This window comes from Typha angustifolia, chromosome 13, assembly GCF_048772165.1.
Source record: "Typha angustifolia cultivar Huaian chromosome 13, ASM4877216v1, whole genome shotgun sequence".
In the NCBI taxonomy this organism is placed as follows: Eukaryota; Viridiplantae; Streptophyta; class Magnoliopsida; order Poales; family Typhaceae; genus Typha; species Typha angustifolia.
Window position 1 is genome coordinate 8,613,135 of NC_133251.1, and position 18,612 is coordinate 8,631,746.

At 40.0% G+C, this 18,612-nt stretch overlaps 1 protein-coding gene across 1 annotated transcript; it reads right to left on the reverse strand.

Annotated features, from left to right (window-relative positions):
* Nucleotides 1–520: 520 nt before the first annotated feature.
* On the reverse strand, nt 521–9,523 carry LOC140774085 (probable linoleate 9S-lipoxygenase 4). The gene is made up of 8 exons (XM_073116935.1): nt 9,268–9,523; nt 8,475–8,764; nt 2,952–3,192; nt 2,522–2,860; nt 2,345–2,430; nt 1,830–2,245; nt 1,490–1,753; nt 521–1,403 (listed from the first exon to the last, which is right to left on the reverse strand). Exons 1-8 carry the CDS (start codon nt 9,470–9,472, stop codon nt 635–637), a joined length of 2,610 nt encoding a protein of 869 aa, XP_072973036.1. The 5' UTR covers nt 9,473–9,523; the 3' UTR covers nt 521–634.
* Nucleotides 9,524–18,612: the final 9,089 nt, after the last annotated feature.

The window sequence follows — 18,612 nt, forward strand, 5'->3', positions numbered from 1 at the left end:
CATCCCGGCGTCGATTTTAGATCGGCCTATTTATCCCTTAGAGCACTCGTCGGCATCTGGAGCTCTGCCGCTGACCACGCCTTTCGGCCGCGAGATCTCGCCCCTTCCGCTGCGGCGCCGCCGCCAAAGCCAGCGTCCTGGCTCTTGTGATCCTATCCAATATCTCACGGGTCGGGTTCGCTAAAAATAAGACAGAGCCCGGCCCGGCCCAGCCAACCCGATATCTCACGGGCCGACGGGCGGTAACGGGCTAGACTATTCTAGCCCGGCCCGAGTGATTGATGGGTCGGGCCGTGGATAAATGTTTAAGCCCGGTTAGCCCGGTTAGCCCGGTCCGAACCCGACCCGGCCCGCCCGATGATCACTTCTACCTAAATCCCACCGTCATGCATAGCTAATGCTCCGAAGCCATTTCTGTAGCAAAGTACTTCTTCCATAATTTTTGGTCAGAGTCAACTCTACGAAGTCTTGACGGGTAGTGGTGGTGTCTCCGTACTGTGCTAAAGTTGATATGACACGGTACCATAACGATTTGAATACTTTATTAGCAAATAAATTAATGCCTCGTTCCACTCAAACAAATTAAACTAAAACTACAGCAACACTTCTTCTCCACGTCGATGATCTCGTCTCCTCATATGGAGACGCTGTTGGGGATCCCTTTCCCGGTGAGCCCACCAACCCCGGTGAGGTCGGACGTGTTGGGGTAGAGCAACGTGTACGGCATCTTCACCGGCCCGGCCCGATTCTTCAGGTTGGGGTCCTGGTTCATCTTCACAATCCTTTTCTCGATCTCCACCAGATTGTCCCCGAACCGCTTGAACGCGTCAAGGGCCTTCTGATCCGAGGTCCACTCGGGCGTATCTCTTTGCCCCAGATACACCTCGTCCGACGAGTGCCTCGACAGTATCTCGATCAGAGATATACCCAAGATTGTTTGGAATTGGCTGGTAATGGTCTTGATGAAGACCTTGTCTGGGTTCTTCTTCAGCTCTTCATAATCGTCGCTTCCCGGCTCCGGCATGGGCCGGCGGCTTACAGTTGGCCTGTTAGGGAGGTACCCGGCGTATGGGTACTGCCCGAAGTTGACAGCAGCGTGGAGGGCGGAGGCTACCCATATGATGGTGGTGCAAGTTTTTGTCAGCTCCTCCAACGACTGCATTTTGGGCCACCACGTCTCGTCCTTCTTGTCGCCGTGGCCGACCTCGCGGACTTCCTTCCACCACGCCTGGAGCTCCATGTCGCCCTGGATAGCGCGGTCGTTTGAGTAGTAAATGGAACAGTACTCGACTACCCACGTCTCGATCGCCGACCATATGGCCAGACCATCGACCGCATAAGGGTAATCCTTGATCAGTAGACGGATCTTGTACGGGCTCGACGGGTCCTCAACAGCAACTCCTCTGAGACAAAATGGGTTATATTATTACTGAGATATATAATGTACATTGTTGGATCGTGTCGATGACCAATCGGTTTAAGTATTTACCTTTTGAGGAGATCATCAGGGAGTCCTTGTTCGGTCAATTTCCAGTTCTTGTACACGACGGAAGACATCTCCAGTGCATACTTCCCCGGGAAGACGGTGGTCTCGAAGATGCCACCAGCGTTGATGAGCGTCTGCCGAGCCAAGGCGTTGATGTTCATGGTATCGCGGTAGTGGGGGCTGAGAAGCTTGTAGACTGGGTGGGTGACACTAAGATGCCTGTTCGTCGCAATCACAAACGGTTCGATCACCGCGTGCGTGTTTAGCCTACAACAAACATTTTAGATTACTACTATGTGATGCACTTTGTAATCATAAAGGGCGAATATGTGATCAAGCATACCAATGGCTGATGAGTTGATGATAACCAGAATCAGCAACGGCAGCGTAAGCCTTCGCCAATTGCCAAATCGATGCCTGAACACCACTCTCGGCTGGGGTATAAACTTGGCTTATAACACCATGTTGTTCTCCCTTAGGATGCAATTTGCTCAACTCGATGGCTACCGGTTTCAATGTGCCATCATTCTTAAGGTATAAGAGAGTCCTGGATGCATATATATTGTTGCCACCCAAGGAGTTGATCCGTTCTAAGTACGGGATGAAGGTATCATGGTGATCCAAAATGTAGAGCCTGTTGTCCTTCAACGCCTGTTCGACTGTAAACCCTTCCATGTTCTCCTCAATATGTGCAGCTGTTATCTTGCTACTGTGGTCCCCAAATAGATTAGGATCAAGCTTACTGGCTGGAGGGAATTCCTAAAAAGTTGTAGCACATATAGGCCACTTTAGTCTTAACAACACATTCTTGATTACTAGAAAGATGGTACAAATTAAGCGGTAGTGCTTTGTTTCAACCTTGAGACGAGAGATAAGGACAGGGTTCACTCCTGCAAGCATTTCGCGTCCAAATTCTTCATCTGTTCGCCAAGCTGTCTTATCCTCTAATCAATAGCATAACCAACAGGATTAGTGCATGTTAATTAAAGAACTTTATATACAAACCCCAGAAGGCATTCTTGAGCAATGGTTCACCTCTGATGATCTGGGGCAGGGGAAGCTTGAGCACATGCTCACCGTCTGATCGGATCAGTTCCTTGATCATCTCAAAGGGGATCGACTTGCGTACCTCCTCAAGAGCTGCCGAATCGGGGAGCTTAATACCACCTTCATACAGGTTCAGTATGTCTTGGAAGGAATCGAACTCCATCGGTGTTGTATCAAAGATAGTGTTGAGAACTGGGAGCAGAGACTGAGTCACAGACTTGAGAGCGTATCCAAGGAAGTCTGACATCTTAAGGTGACCGAAACGCTCGTCGCGGGGTACGTAGATGTCCAGACTCAGCTGAGGCAGTCTGCTCTCAGATTTTGGATCTGTGAAGAGAGGAGATGAGATGATGCTAATTAATAAACGCTGAATTTATATATATCGCAATGTGTACCAATTAGTGTTTGTTTAGCTCACCAGTCTTAGTAGGGCGGCGGCCAGTTCTACCTCGGCGAGGATAGAGGTGCTCGTGGCCCCCGAGAACAGGCCGGACATAATCCTGGCCCTTGTCCGGGCTACCGAGATCGTTGTAGTAGTCATAGCTATAGACACGGTCGTGTTCATAGAGTTGGCCGGTGACGTCATCCCCTCGGAGATGGACTAGCTCTTCTTGTCTGTATGGCTGCAATGCCTCAGGCATTTTGCTTGGTAGGTACGTCTGTATCAAGAAATAAGACTTTGGCATGAGCCACTAATGCTCTGCTTAGAAATGAGTGATATTGTTGATCGAACTCAATGCATCACATAGAGTCTTCATTGGCATATCGTTGTACAACTAGATTAGGCTCGACTTGCTTTAGAAGGCCTTATTTGATTGAATTGGGTAAATATCTTAGGTTGGACTACAATTAACTCTGAGCCTATCCAAGTCTGAGGATGGCATTATTGCAGCACTGCTAAGTTTTTCTCAAGCCTGAAAGAGACAGGGCTAGCTCTGGTATTCGTTTAAATACTTGAACTCTTCGGATAAGAATGTTCTCGGAAGCTAGTGAAAGTGAAGACAGAGAGGACTTTCTTTTTAAGATTCGAACGAACACAAGAAAATGTCGTGAGATAGATAAAAGAAAGTTTTTGCGACATAGTGTTAAAGATATTGACTATTGCTACCTTTTTTTCCTTAGTTATTTGCTGCCTGACCTAAACTGGCTAAATCTGCATTAATGAATCAGTCAGTACCAACCGTTAATCATTCTTTGTATTTTAGTAATTTGATTTTTTACATTATTGCCACAAATTTTTCTAGAAATATATATTTTATAATTACAAATATATATATTTTTCAAACATCATAATTGCCACACAATTTTTCAGAATCGTTACTATTGTTAGTATTTATAGAATTTTTCTAACAGATCATGTTAACATCAATAAATAACTAATATTTTTTTAAGTTTAGAACGTAAAATATTTATCACTGATTTTTTCCTTGCATAAAAAGAGATTTTTTTTCCTTGTATTATGATATTGGAAAAGATTATATAGCTTTTGAATCATTTTAAGCAATTTTTGAATAGTAAAATAATCTGAAAATTATAGGTTAGGCCTTAAACATGGGATATCTCAGCAAAATAACACCAGTCTAGGCTCGAGCAAACAAACTAGTAGTTAAGTTGTTCTTTGGTTGGCCTATCTCTAAACCACTAAACCCATTTGCAGCCAGACCTTTATTGCATAAAGGTGAAATATTAGGATACTTATAATACACTATTAATTAAGTGGTTAACTACCTGTCTGTATTATTATATTTAAGATTAGAAAGGTAGATTTAGGTTGTTGATTCTAATAAAGCCTATAAAGTTAGAGCGATTATATAGTTAATAATGAGAACATATTTGACTTTTTCATCTTTGGCTAAGTTTGTGATACGAACCGGATTAGATCGGATCAAAGGAGAGTGGACCCAATGGATTGAGTCTAGTTATCTTATTTGCTTATTTGGTTTAGTTAAAGCCTTACTAGGTTGGGATTTTATTTAATTAGTAAAATTCAGCTTTACATAGTTTTAGAAAAATATTCGCAGAATATTCTACAGATATCAAAATAATATTTAACCAATTGGATAAAATCGTCAACCTCCAGATCTACAACTTTAGTATATTACTCAACTTTACTTTATTATTTTGAATTTCAAATAAATCGAATAATCTGTATATGGATCTGATCCGCTAAGGATTTTTACTCCTATATGTGTTGATAATAATCATGGAATTGAATTGAAGAAATTTGAGTTTAGCCAAGTTATTATTTTCGTCCTTATCTTTTATCGTAGATTAGATCGCTTTATCTTTCTAGGAGTAGATCATAGCCGTAGAACCTAGAACGCTTTCAAACTCTAACCACCATGTTCCTCCAGCAGCCACCTTACCTTACGGCCGCCACCCTTCGACAACTGCCGCAACGTCGAATATTTACCATTTTGCCCTCTTTGACCTATCTCCATTATTTTATTTTTAACTTTTCATCCCGATCTCCTATTTAGGTGAAATTAGAGCCATTAAAATTCTAACTCATGAGGTTACCTCCATTTAAATTTTTATAATTTTCTTACATCCAAATTAGTCCAAATCTAGTTTGTAACATTGCTATCAAAGTTGACGTTCCTCGAACAATATTGAACACGTGATCCAAAGCTAACCCGAGGGAGATCGTTGCTATGGAGGACCAAAAACTCATTTCCATCCCTATGGAGGTTTCCTTAGCACAACCACCAATAGTCGACGACAAGCCGTTGGCATAGGCGAAGGCAATTTTAAAGAATTTGCTAACGATGTCGCTAGATCCGTCAAGAAGGCTCTCCAAGCCTTGACAGCAGCTATCCAAGCTCGTTACCACCGCCCTACGCCATCGCCGCCGCCAACCACCATGGAACAGGCACCATCTTCAAGTACTAATAATGGTGAAACCATGAAGGCCATCCAAACTGCGGCAACAATCCCTTCTCCGGTTGCAGTGGAGCACCCCTCCATCCTTGCAGATCGAGCCCTCCATTGTAGCGACGCCGGAGCAGCCCCCAGCGATAGCCCTATCCTCATCTTCCTTGGTCGAGGTGGAAAATAAAGGTCGAAACCCTAATTTTCCACCGATGGTGATCTAGGCACTTTCAATCCAAGCCGCCACCGTTAGCGTCTTCCTTGGACCAACTACACCCGAGCCATGGCCTAAACTACATGTACTAAGACCTTGGCTCGAGCCACCCACAGCTAGGACAAACTATGACTCAAAACTGTGAGCCCTAGAGAAAAACTCACTATGGGCCCCTCCTCTATGTCGCAGACGAGATCCGTACGAAAATTGAGGATATAAAGTTCCAGAGTGAACGAAGGTTTAGAAACCACTATAGACACCTTGACAACAAAGTGGTCGGGAGCATGATGGATTGATGTGAACTAGGTCAGATCAGATCACATCAAGGGGAGATTGGAGTCAATGGATTGAGTCTAGTTATCTTATTTGCTTATTCAATTTAGTTAGAGCTTTAGTAGGTTAGGATTTTATTTAATTAGCTAAATCTAGCTTTGCGCAGTTTCGTAAAAATATTCGTAGAATATTCTATAGACGTCAGAATAATATCAACCTATTTGGATAAGATCGTCAACCAACAGATTTACAACTTTGGTATTTACGACTTCTCTAGATTTAGAATCTATCTGTGGCGAAATGAAATGAAGTATTAATCCGAAAAAGATAAGAAAAACTAATTTAGTCAAGTTAGTTACTTAGCTTTACTTTATTGTTTTGAATTTCAAATGAATCAGATAATCTACATGTCGATCGATGTGCTAAGAATTTTTACTCCTATAAATAGGAGTGACATGTGTTGATAATAATCATGGAATTGATTGGAATTGAAGAAATTTGAGTTTAGCTAAGTTATTATTTTCGTCCTTATATCTTATTGTAGCCATTAAATCGCTTTATCTTTCTAAAAGTAAATCATAGCCGTAGAACCTCCAATGATTTCAAACCCTAGCCACCACGTTCCTCCAACAACCACCCTACCCTATGGCCGTCCACCACCCTCCAACGACCGTTGTAATGTCGGATATTTACTGTTCTACCCTCTTTGATCTATCTCCACTATTTTATTTTTAACTTTTCATTCCAACCTCCAATTTTGGTGAAATCAGAGTCATTAGGATCCTAAATCACGAGGCTACCTTCACCTAAATTTTTATAATTTTCTTACGTTTGGATCAGTCCAAATCCAGTTCGTAACAGTTTGTCTATAAAATGAATCAACCTATATTTATCTAGTAATTTATATCCAAACAACAAGGTGTTGGACACAAATTTCTTATGTTAAATAAATTATATTTTGTATCAAAGAACAAATGTATTGTGTGATAAAGAAAGTTTTTTTTTCCATGCAAAATAGGCTGAGCCGAGCTTGATCATTAAAGCTAGGCTCGAAATTAAATTCGATCCAAGCTTGATCTTGAGCCGGCTCAATCGAGTCGGCTTGATAAGGTATATATATGAGTAATATCAAACTAATATGAACCATTAAATCAAAACCTTTCACCCATTCAGAATTTTAGCCATTATTTTCTGACACAATTATCTTTATTGTTTGTAATTTATATTTTGGTTGCCTGTAGTTTTTTGTCACAATTATCTTTGTTACTTGTAATTTATATTTTGGTAATATTTATATTTTTATACTTGAATTATGTTTTATTTCAAGCTTGATTCGAGCCTAAATTAATTTGAGCTTGCTCAGGCTCGAAAATGGTTTAAAATTGATGAGGCTTAAAATTGCTAATTGAACAGCTCGTTTAAGCTCGAAATTGACTTGAATTGAAATTATTTTAATTTAAACTTGATCACAAAGACAGACTCAAAATTAATTTTAATCCAAACTTGATTAGAGCCAAACTCGATTAAGCTTGGCTCATTTACACCCCTAATTTAAGGCTGGCTTCTCAAAATCTCTCTCAACTCCAAATTTATACCGTTAGAACAAATAGATCTAAATTTAGAGATTTCGAGAACACTCCAAATTTGTACCGTTAGAACAAATAGATTGTAAATTTAGAGATTTCGAGAACAGAACACGTGATTATCGTTGCAATAAAAAACGCCGGGAAGTTGTTTGCACTACGAGACTAAATCACGTGGGCTACGGGTTCTTTAAATCGATCGCACTCCATTGACAGATACACGACATTATTAATTAGGCCCCTTCGGTGTTACATAATGGCGCACATGATATATAATCATATTATTCGTTACCAAGTAGTATCTAGAATTACTTCCATTATATAAATTAATAAAATTATGAGGAACGGTAAGGATAGTATTGTCCGCCTTTCTTGGAAATGCTATGCTAAATCTATAAAGCTGTATAGTTAGAAAACCAGCTAATCCTGTTTAAAAATATGTCACAACAACGAATGTAAATTATACGTATGTAGTGTTTTATTAAAGGTTCAACGAATCAATCCCAATAACCTCTTTCATGGATTAATGAGATGAGATAAAAATTAACTAATCAACTGTGTTTGAACTTTAGTAGGTTTTGACTTCGAAACTTTTTTAACCTAGATAGATATACATGGTCCAGTCCAAAAATAATCATTAGAATAACAGACATGTGCAGAGGGTGGTGGGGATCGAGAACTCTAAAAAGGAGATTTGGAATTCTAAATCAACTTTAAGAGTCTTCAACTTTAAGAGTCTTCGTGATAGTAGTTAAAATATATATATATATGGTGGTGGGGATCGAGACTCTAAAAAAGAGATTTGGAATTCTAAATCAACTTTTAAGAGTCTTCAACTTTAAGAGTCTTCGTGATAGTAGTTAAGATATATATATATATATATATATATATATATATATATATATATATATATATATATATATATGTATTAGGCATAAATCTTATTAAGATTAGGCAAGAAATTAAGAGAAAAGTAAAAAAAGAAAGAAGAAGAACTTACATCGTTGGAGAAGAACACGCGGTCATACTTGTATCTGTCGGTCGGATAGACCCAAGAGTTGCAGACGAAGTGTACCCGGCCCTTGCCCGGAACCCCCTCTAAGGTGAGCGTTTTGAGGTAGAACTCGGAGTGATGTCGGTTCTTGACAATGATTGCACCTGGTATTCCTTGGCTATCGTCCCAATCGAAAGTCACATTAAATTTTGACTCGCCCGCCGATATGGATGTCATTGTCGTCACCCACTCCTCCAAATATGCCGGATTCCCCACTTTCCCTTTATTCCCATTTCCTGTACAAAACTCGTATGAGAATCTTATTCCGGTCCTACAGCAAAGCTTCATCAGCACTAATCTTAAAAAGCAGAGTAAAAATTATATTTTCATTTCAATTTTAGATGTTTTTGGGAATTATTATATTTTTAAACATCATAGAAAATTTATATCATAGGCGCGAAATTTGACATGAGATGTTCAGATATGATGTTTCTCTATTCAAAAAGCCTAAGCTGTCAAGTAACCAATAATGTATATAACGTCTTGAATGGCTGAAAGTTAAATATAATACTACACATACAATATAAAAGTTGTCTTAACCATTCACTGGCACATTGATTCGAGGACTGTTAGCTAGTTTCCTTGTTTCCAACTACCAATTGGGAACGCTGACTCAGCGCTGAGCCACCTGACTCAGCTCTCAGAGACGAATGACCGAGACAAAATGCAACTCAGTGAGAAAGGTCGAGTGAGATGTAGAAGAGAAGGGAAGGGAAAAGAAAGAAAAGAAGACTCTCACTTGGGTCACGCACGGTTGAGCTGACTAGCTGGATGGAGACTCCCTTGCCGAGGAGCTCATGGAAGCCGTCGTGGAGTGAGGCGTGGAAGTCGCTGAAGTCCAATGCATTTTTCCTCATTAGTACAGCGGTCCCTCTGATCTTTCCCTTCTTCCATGCCTCCTGGTTCTTCCCTGTTAGGCTATCAACTATGTTATGGAGCCACATGATAACCTTCTTCTTGAGTTCTTTCCCTCACAAGCCAATAACTATAACTGAGACAGGGTATGGTTAGGACTATTTATAATCGTTTTAGTGGGAGGCACCGATCAGGGCCGTCCATTAGCTCTAATTTATTTTATAATAAGGACATGATCAGGACGGTCCACTAGAACAAATTGTGGGCAGTCTAGTAGTTTATGAAAAGTAATTTTGCAAAGAGTTAATCTATTTACCTAACCTGATTATTTGAGATATATATTATGGACCTCCTGAATGATACTAGCTAAAAATATTAAGGAAAGGAAAAGCATATACATGTTGCATTTAAGGGTAGATAGGTCCACTTGGCCATTCTTTAACCACATATTGCAACGTTTACTTTGATATCAAGTCTCGCTATTGTGTACAATTAAATATTGCAAGGATCCGGTGATTTGGACTCGAGGGATCAATTAACCCTTTAATTCAATGTGTAGTACTTGTGGATCACGAGACGTTAATTTGCATATTCTAAGATGTGGAGGCATGCATGCCCGCAAGCTTATCCGATGAGCTGTACACATGTGGAAATCATTGATCAGTATAAGATTCTTCTAATAATTGAGGAATAGATGATGATGAAATTGTACGCTTGTGAAATTAGTTGATCATTTTATGGTGATTTTTCCTAATAATGGAGAAAGCTGTAGTCCTTGATCATTTTATAGGGATTCTCCTAATAATGGAGGAATAGATAAAGATTATTTTTATTTTTGTTTTAACTTTAAGCTTTTGTTATTTAATGTCTCATTAAATATTGATGAGACACTATAAAAGAGAGAAATTATTTTATGTTTTTTCATCTTCTACTTCACATGCTGCTATTTATTATTTATTCTTTTTTTTTTCCTCTTTTTTTCTTTTTCTTTTTCCTTCTTCTTCTTCTATTAGTGTTACTCCTTAAATTTACAGAGTGTATAGAAAGTGTTTGAAAGAACAATAAAAATTGTTATATTTAGAAAATTTATTGTTATGTTTTCTTCTTCTATTTCTTCTTCTGATGTTGCTTCTTCTTTTTCTTAGTTTACTACTTCGTTTTCTACTTCTATCTTTTAATTGTTCTTTCTTTTTTCTATACAAGTATATCTAATCACTTTTTAATTAATAAGTAAAATATTAATGGGAGATAGTGATAAGATAATTATGATAAAGTAAGAGACAATTACCTATTTATCTCACCACTATCTGCAGTTAGTCTCTTACTTTATTAATTAAAGAGCAATGAGAGCTACTTGTCGAAAATAAAAAAAGAAAGTTCTTAAGGCATAGAATAAGAAGATGCAATACCAGTAAAGAAATAAAAGAAAAGGAAGAAAATATATTAACAACTTTTGTAAATATAATAACTTTCGTTATTTTTTGATATATCACAGAATTTACAAATTTCACGAGTACAATTTACATAGAAACAAGTAATAATCATATAAATATTATTTAACTAATTATAATTATCTCACAACTATCTCCAATTAATCTTTTACTTTATTAATTAAAGAATGTCTAGATAAACTTATCTAGAAAAAGAGAGAATGATTTAAACGAGAGAACGATTAAGGGAGAGAAGTTAGTATGATTCGGACTTCACTGATGTCATCTTGAGCATGGATACACCTTACGGGTATCCTTTCTTATTATGTTAGTATTTTATTCAGAGAAAAATAAGATTTTTATAGGTTGCGTTTGAATGCGGATGGGTGTGTTCGAACGCACTTGCGAATGCCTACAGGCATTCACAAATACAGAGAACGGAATTGTGCGTTTGAACGTGCTCGACCACATTCGAACGCCCACGTGTGAACGCCTGCATACATTTGTATCGATAGAGAACGCAATTGGTGCGTTCAAATATGTTTGACCCCGTTTGAACGCGGTCGGCGAAAATCCACTATTTCTAGGGTTAATAATTATCATTTTTGACTTGTATGATTAGCCTCTTAAAGTATGGATGGCAACCAAGAAGGGGCAGATATCGAATAATTAAGTTTTTGCCCTAATCTTCTTCTTCTCCTTCTTTCTCATTCTCTCATCCAATGGCTCTGCCGCCTCTAGCCTCTCTCGACTGGCCACTCACCTTAGTCTCTTAGGGGGCAGCCCACTCCTCTTCCTTCTTTAAAACTCTCTACCTTCGCCCTAACCCTTTCCACCAACCATAGTCCTTCCACCACCACCTTTATTACCAATGCCACCCCATCCATGGATCCAAAGAACATACTCCTTGACGTCCGCTCACTTATTCGAAGATATCTTCAGATCTCGCCGTCCGATTCACCTAAAATTAGATTCTTTGCAAAGCTCTTTTCCAAGGCTATGACCTAACCAAATTTCACATTGATCCGACAGCTGTATTTCCAAGAATCTTCTTCTAAAGTTCTATGCAAGATCTTGTCCAGATCTGAAAACATGATAGATTAAACCTTAATCTAGGGGAGATCATATGAAGAGTGGTATTAGAGCCATCGTTTCTCGGACACGCGCTTCCTATGACGACAACTAGAACTATGGTCGCACGGCGAAACGAGGAGGACGAGATTCCCCCAATGGAGGAGGGGGAAACGACTATGGGAACTTCCACCCGTGGAACTGCCCGACTGAATCTGAATAAGAAAGAGCTTAGCGTTCAAGCCATAATTGGATTACTTTCCGAACATATGGCTATCAATAATTAGATGATGATGGAGATGATGCGGGAAAAATGGGCGACAAGAGAAGCCATGGCAATCGGAAACGCACCGACAACTCCCCAATTCGAGTCTACCACCATGAACTCGCTGCCACCGGTTCAGAACCTTCACCAGCAAGATCGAGCTTCTACACCCCGATCCATAGTCAGCCGAAATGAACCGCCACCAGCTACAATGGGATATTTAACCATTGTAGTAGCCCTCGAAACCTCCACATCTTCCTATGCACCGGAGACCTCATAGACAAACCGCGAAAGGCTGGCCGCATCCTTCCCGATCCCTGTAGAAACGATGAAGAGTCTGCCTTCAAGGCAGCAATTTCCTTCGGCGAGCCCAATGGTTGGAAAGGTTCTTTGGATGTGAGAACAGAGTTCTTCGACGAGTCAACAACTGTGCGAACCACTGTTGAATGGAGGAAGACTACGCATGGCCATTGGATATCCTCCATTGAGAATACTCATCGGTGGTGAGGAAGATGACCCAACGGCACTTGGGCCGCATTACACCACCTCCCTATGCAATCACGACGAGTCGGCAACCAAGAATAAATCACGTGCATCCCCAACAACGACACCACACGTGGCCGAGAATCAAGCTAAGGAAGGTGATCAGCATCTAGCCCCCCATGGATTGGCCACACTAGGGTTGCCCTTCCACAACGGGTCCAAAAACTCAGGTCCTCTCTAAGTTGATCGACCCACCGCTGCCGCACTATCAAACAATTGCACGACCAAAGGATCATCAACCAAAGCACATGCTAAGAAAAATATCGAAACCCTACTCCTAGCTTCGTGGTTTAGCAATGTTAAGGAAGAAGAAGGGACCACCACCAAGCTTGAACTGTTACTTTTTCGGCTTGGTGGCTCCTTTAGCGACCTTCCACCATTCTCCTCGGACGATCGACAATTGACCGCGACAGCGTCGTCACCGACGATGACGTTGCAGCTCCCCGCCGAACTACAACTCAAAGGAGAAGGCCGTAATCTTCCACCCACGACAGCACCGACCGTCGACAGCCTCGTAAAGACCTTGTGGGCCGCTGCTTTTCTCACCCAAACGGCCAAAAGCTTCTTGGCTGCGATGAAACGAAGAAGAAGGAGATGAAGATTTTGTTTCTACCAAGCTCAGCCTTCCACCGAGGGACCTCGCCGGTAGCTATTTTCCTATTCTAGACGGCCAAAGGCTCTTTGCCATGGCTGTGACAGGACAAAGAAGAAGATGAAGATTTCATTTTTTGGTCCAACTTCAGCCTTCCATCGCCGCCGACTGTTGCCACACCGCCGGGAACCCTACCAGAGAATCTACCAGAGGTGATCACTGTTCAGCCATGGCTGCCATGTGCTAAGGCAACTCCTTTGGCGACGACTGAAGGAGAGGGAATTATGGGAGAAATATTAGAGATTTCAAATTTTTTTGAAAACCCTAAGTGGTTAGAATTTCAAGATGGCTACTTAGTTGAGCTTGACCAGGTTTAATTGCTAGACATGAGCTTGGTCAGCCATAAGAGCCAAAGGGGTCAAGTCAAGTGTGAGCCATCTCTGGACTTGGGGACTCAATTAAGTCAAATAAGGACTTGATCAGAAACCCTCTACTTGACTTAAGTCAAGTTGGCTTATACTAGGACACATTTGACTTGGATCCTAATCCATGGAGTGGGCAGTACGAATATGAGCACAACCAACAGTCAGTTCGGCTGGTTGAACCTGACTCGAGTCACTGAGTGACCTGATCAGGATCCACCAACTACACCTAACTCGACCTCCCAAGCGCAATTGAATGCACTAGATTTTTATAGTTGAATTGACATTGAGTTAATTGGTTTGACCACCTGAGACTAAGTGGACTCAATATAGACGGGCTCGAATCTCACCTTGGGCCAACAAGAGTACAAGTATTTGAGCTTGACTATGGATGATCCACCGAACACAGCAAGTTTGACACGAGTCACCTTGAGGACAAGGTGTACGAAAGCATGGTGGATTGATACGATTCGGACGTAACTAATGTCGTCTCGAGCATGTATACACCTTACGAGTGTCCTTTCTTATTATAACGCCCCAGCTTGACACAGGCACATGCATGCCCACACGGCACGTGCGGCGCACGCGACAGGTCGGGCAGGGCTCGTCACGCACAGATACACTTCTATACACATACAATCATGATATCATCAAATACTACTTGCTAATATATTCATAGTCACATAATCCAACAGCAAATAAATCATACTATCAACCAAATAAACTTGTTAACATATGAATATCCAAGTCCACAATAATATACACTAAACCACTACATAATCTGGCAGGACCCACATAGGCCACAACAAACCATTAAGATACAACTAAACAATTAATACACGAGTACACTATAATCTGACATGTATTATACAAATCACCGTCTGATATAATAAAGTATAAATATTAAATAATGGTACAACTCAATATCTCATTAAACTATCTTTTATACCATCTCACGTCTATAGCTCACCTTATCCTCGCTCTAAAATATTTCCTTAAGTTATCTTAAGTTGCTATCATGTACCACATATCTAAAGGGGTTAGAAAAAAATAAAGAGAGTCATGAGCAAAAAGCTCAGTGAATAGATCTTACCTGAATCAGTGATACCAAATAAATAGTAAATCATATAGTGGATAATATGAATCAGAAAAAGCATCATGTCATGAATGAGTATATGAATGTTCCTCAATAATACATAAATAAAAAGTAGATAACATGTCATAATTGATTAAAGTATATAATCTTCGATAATGTATAAATAAATCTCCATGTTATACCATCATCATAACTCTCTCTCAAATATAACATATATGATGAACGGCGGCCATGATCATACTATGATATCAAATGCAACCACATATGATACATATTGACCACTCAATAATCGGGTATATCATATGATAATGAAATCATATGCATTTCTCAACATCACGATCATCACCGACATCTAGGTATAATATCATCATACTAGACCACTGTGCACAATCAACACCCGGTACCCGATCTCAACATCCTGCCTGTAGGCTTAGAGCATACCCTGCCATACGCTAAGGGTATCTCAGTTATAATCATACCCTGTCATACGCTAAGGGTATATCAAAATCTATCCAGATCGAGTACCCCACCAGTTAATAGAAATCACATGAGGGTAACTCGCCACATGTATGCCCTAGCGAATGGCAGGTGTCCGATTGTCTGTGCACACAGACTTAACTGACTTCGGACATGGGCCACGAGATATCATATATCAACGACTATAATCATCACTCTAGGCACCCTTAACTCTGGCGCCTACTCAGATACCCTCATGCTTTTTCTATAAACTTTCCTATCAATGAGATTTATGCATTTCCTTCTATATGATAGATCACGTATATATATCCAGTACTATAACAAGTCATGCATATCACGAATTTAGGTGGTAAGGAAGCCAAGAGGAAAATAATGCAATGTAGTCTCCAACCATATAACTAACACATGCATATCCCTGTTAGTCTATCACATGCATACTTATGCTAGAGATCATCCCGACACAAAGTCATAATAGTATAATCATCTCCAATCATCTCTATATATCACCAATATACTCATATCTTAGATCAGTCTAATCAAATGCATATAAAATATGCTCGACTAAAATCATCTCTAGATAAAGTCATATAATTATACTGGAGGCCAAAACACGCATGTACATAATATATAATATATCCTAATTTCAGAAAGACGTCTACGGAATAAGACTACTCACAATCTGATCAGAAGACACGAACCACACATCTCTCACGTCTGTCAATCAAACATCAACTCATCGTCAGGGTCCACGGGTCTCACATAAGGGGGTTCGGGGTCTGAAAATATTTAAGTACCATGAAGTTAGTCGTTTATCTAATTAGAATTAATTCAAGTAAAATATAACTGTTTATTAGGTTTAGAATCACTTCTCTTTTTTTTTTGATTACATAACTAGGTCTATATTATAAATACGATTCAAATACTATAATTATATTATTATCATAAAATGCTAGTTATAACATAAGGAGAAAGATTTGTTTCTTTTTATTTATAATATTCTAAATATATAATTATAAAGTAAAAGCTAAATATTATAAATAAGATATAAATATAGATAAGATCTATTTTATAATAAATTTTTAATTCTTAGTCTATTTTTATTAATCACAAATTATATATACTATTTACTTAATTACGCAGAATAATAAATAAATTAATTAATTAACAAGACTAAGTATCTTATTCTACACACAATAGTATACAATAAATTGTTAAAATTACTTAAAATGCATAAATCTAATATAAATAAATAAATAAATATAAGTATTACCTATATTTATGCGTAATAGTTATAACCTAATTAATAATTAATTATACTAATTAAAATTAATAATCATCATGTTGAAGAATATATATATTATTATGAACATAATTAATGTCTAAATAATTTATCTGCATTAATTAAGAAAGTAATACCTAATTAAATAAATAAACAAACATAAAATAAAGTAGATAATAAAAACAATGTCACCAATGTTGGGCTCGGCCCAGCACTGCTTACTATAGTGCTGTGCCGAGCCCAGCACTATTCAAGAAGCAAAAGAAGGAGCTAAGAGAGAAGAAGAATGGAAGAAAGAAGAAAGAAGAAAGAAGAAAGAAGAAGAAGAGGAGAGGAAGAAGGGAGGGAGGGGACCGGGCGGACAAGGAGGGGCTCGGCCGTTGCTGGCCAACTAGCGGCAGACCTCTCGCCAGCGGCTCTATTCCGACAAAGCCGAGAGAGAGAGAGAGAGAGAGAGAGAGAGAGAGAGAGAGAGAGAGAGAGAGAGAGAGAGAGAGATAGGAGGAGGAAAGAGGCTCAACGGCGTTAGTGGAGGTGGCGGTAGTAGTAGATACAGAGAGAGAGAGAGAGTATTTGAGAGAAAGTGAGAGAGAAATAAAGAGAGAGAGAGGTGGTGGGGAGGGAGGCCATGGCGGCGGGGCCCACCACACCAGCTTTCCCGGCCAACCTGGTCGAGTCGGCGCCTAGGGTGCGTGGTGCCCTCCCCATCTACCACTACATGGCACAAGGCCAGCCACGTCATGCCATGCAATAAAATCAGTTTTTTTTTTAAGATTGGGTTGTTACACTTATTGTGTTACTTATTGTCTTAGTGTTTTATTCAAAGAAAAATAAGATTTTTGTAGGTTGCATTCGAATGTGGATGGGTGCATTCGAACGTGCTTGCGAACGCCTGTATGCATTCATAAATACAGAGAATGGGAATTGTGCGTTCGAATGCACTCGACCTCATTCGAACGCCCACGTGCAAACGCCTACATACATTTGCATCGACAAAGAATGCAATTGGTGCATTCGAACGCAGTCGACAAAAATCGACTGCTTCTTTGGTTAATAATTATCATTTTTGACTTGTATGGTTAGCCTCTTAAGATGTAAATGGCAACCAACAAGGGAAGGATATCAAATAATTGAGTTTTTGCCCTAATCTTTTTCTTCTTCTCTCTCGTTCTCTCATCCCACGGCTCTGCCGCCTCTAGCCTCCCTCAACTAGCCACTCACCCTAATCTCTTACGGGTGGCCCACTCCTCCCCTTTTTCAGAACTCTCTACCTTCGCCTTAACCCTTTCCACCATCCATAGTCCTTCCACCACCACCTTCATTACCGCTGCCACCCCCATTACCATCGGCCTACCACCTACATAATCCACATAGGATTCCGTGCCCCCATCCATGGATCCAAAGAACGGACTCCCTAACATCTGCCCACTTATTTGAAGATATCTCTAGATCCCGCTGTCTGATTCACCTGAAATTAGATTTATTGCAAAGCACTTTTCCAGGGCTATGATCTATCAAAATTTTACATTGATCTGACAGCTGTATTTCTAAGAATCTTCTTCTAAAGTTCCATGTAAGATCTTGTCCAGATCTGAAAACGGGATAGATCAAACCTTAATCTAGGGGAGATCGTATCAAAAGTGGTATCAGAGCCATCGTTTCTCAGACACGTGCTTTCTATGATGACAACTAGAGCCATTGCCGTATGGCGAAACGAGGAGGACGAGATTCCCGAATGCGAATATGGAAGAACTTAGCGTTCAAGCCATGATCAGATCATATTCCAAACAGATGGCCATCAATAATTAGATGATGATGGAGATGATACGAGAAATATGGGCAACAAGAGAACCATGGCGATCGAAAACGCACCGACGACTCCCCGATTCGGGTCTACCACCATGAACTCGGTGCCATCGGTTTAGAACCTTCACCAGCAAGATTGAGCTTCTACATCTCGATCCATGGTCAGTCGAAATGAACCACCGTCGGCTATAATGGGATCCTCAACTATTGTAGTAGCCCTCGAAACCTCCACATCTTCCCATGCACTT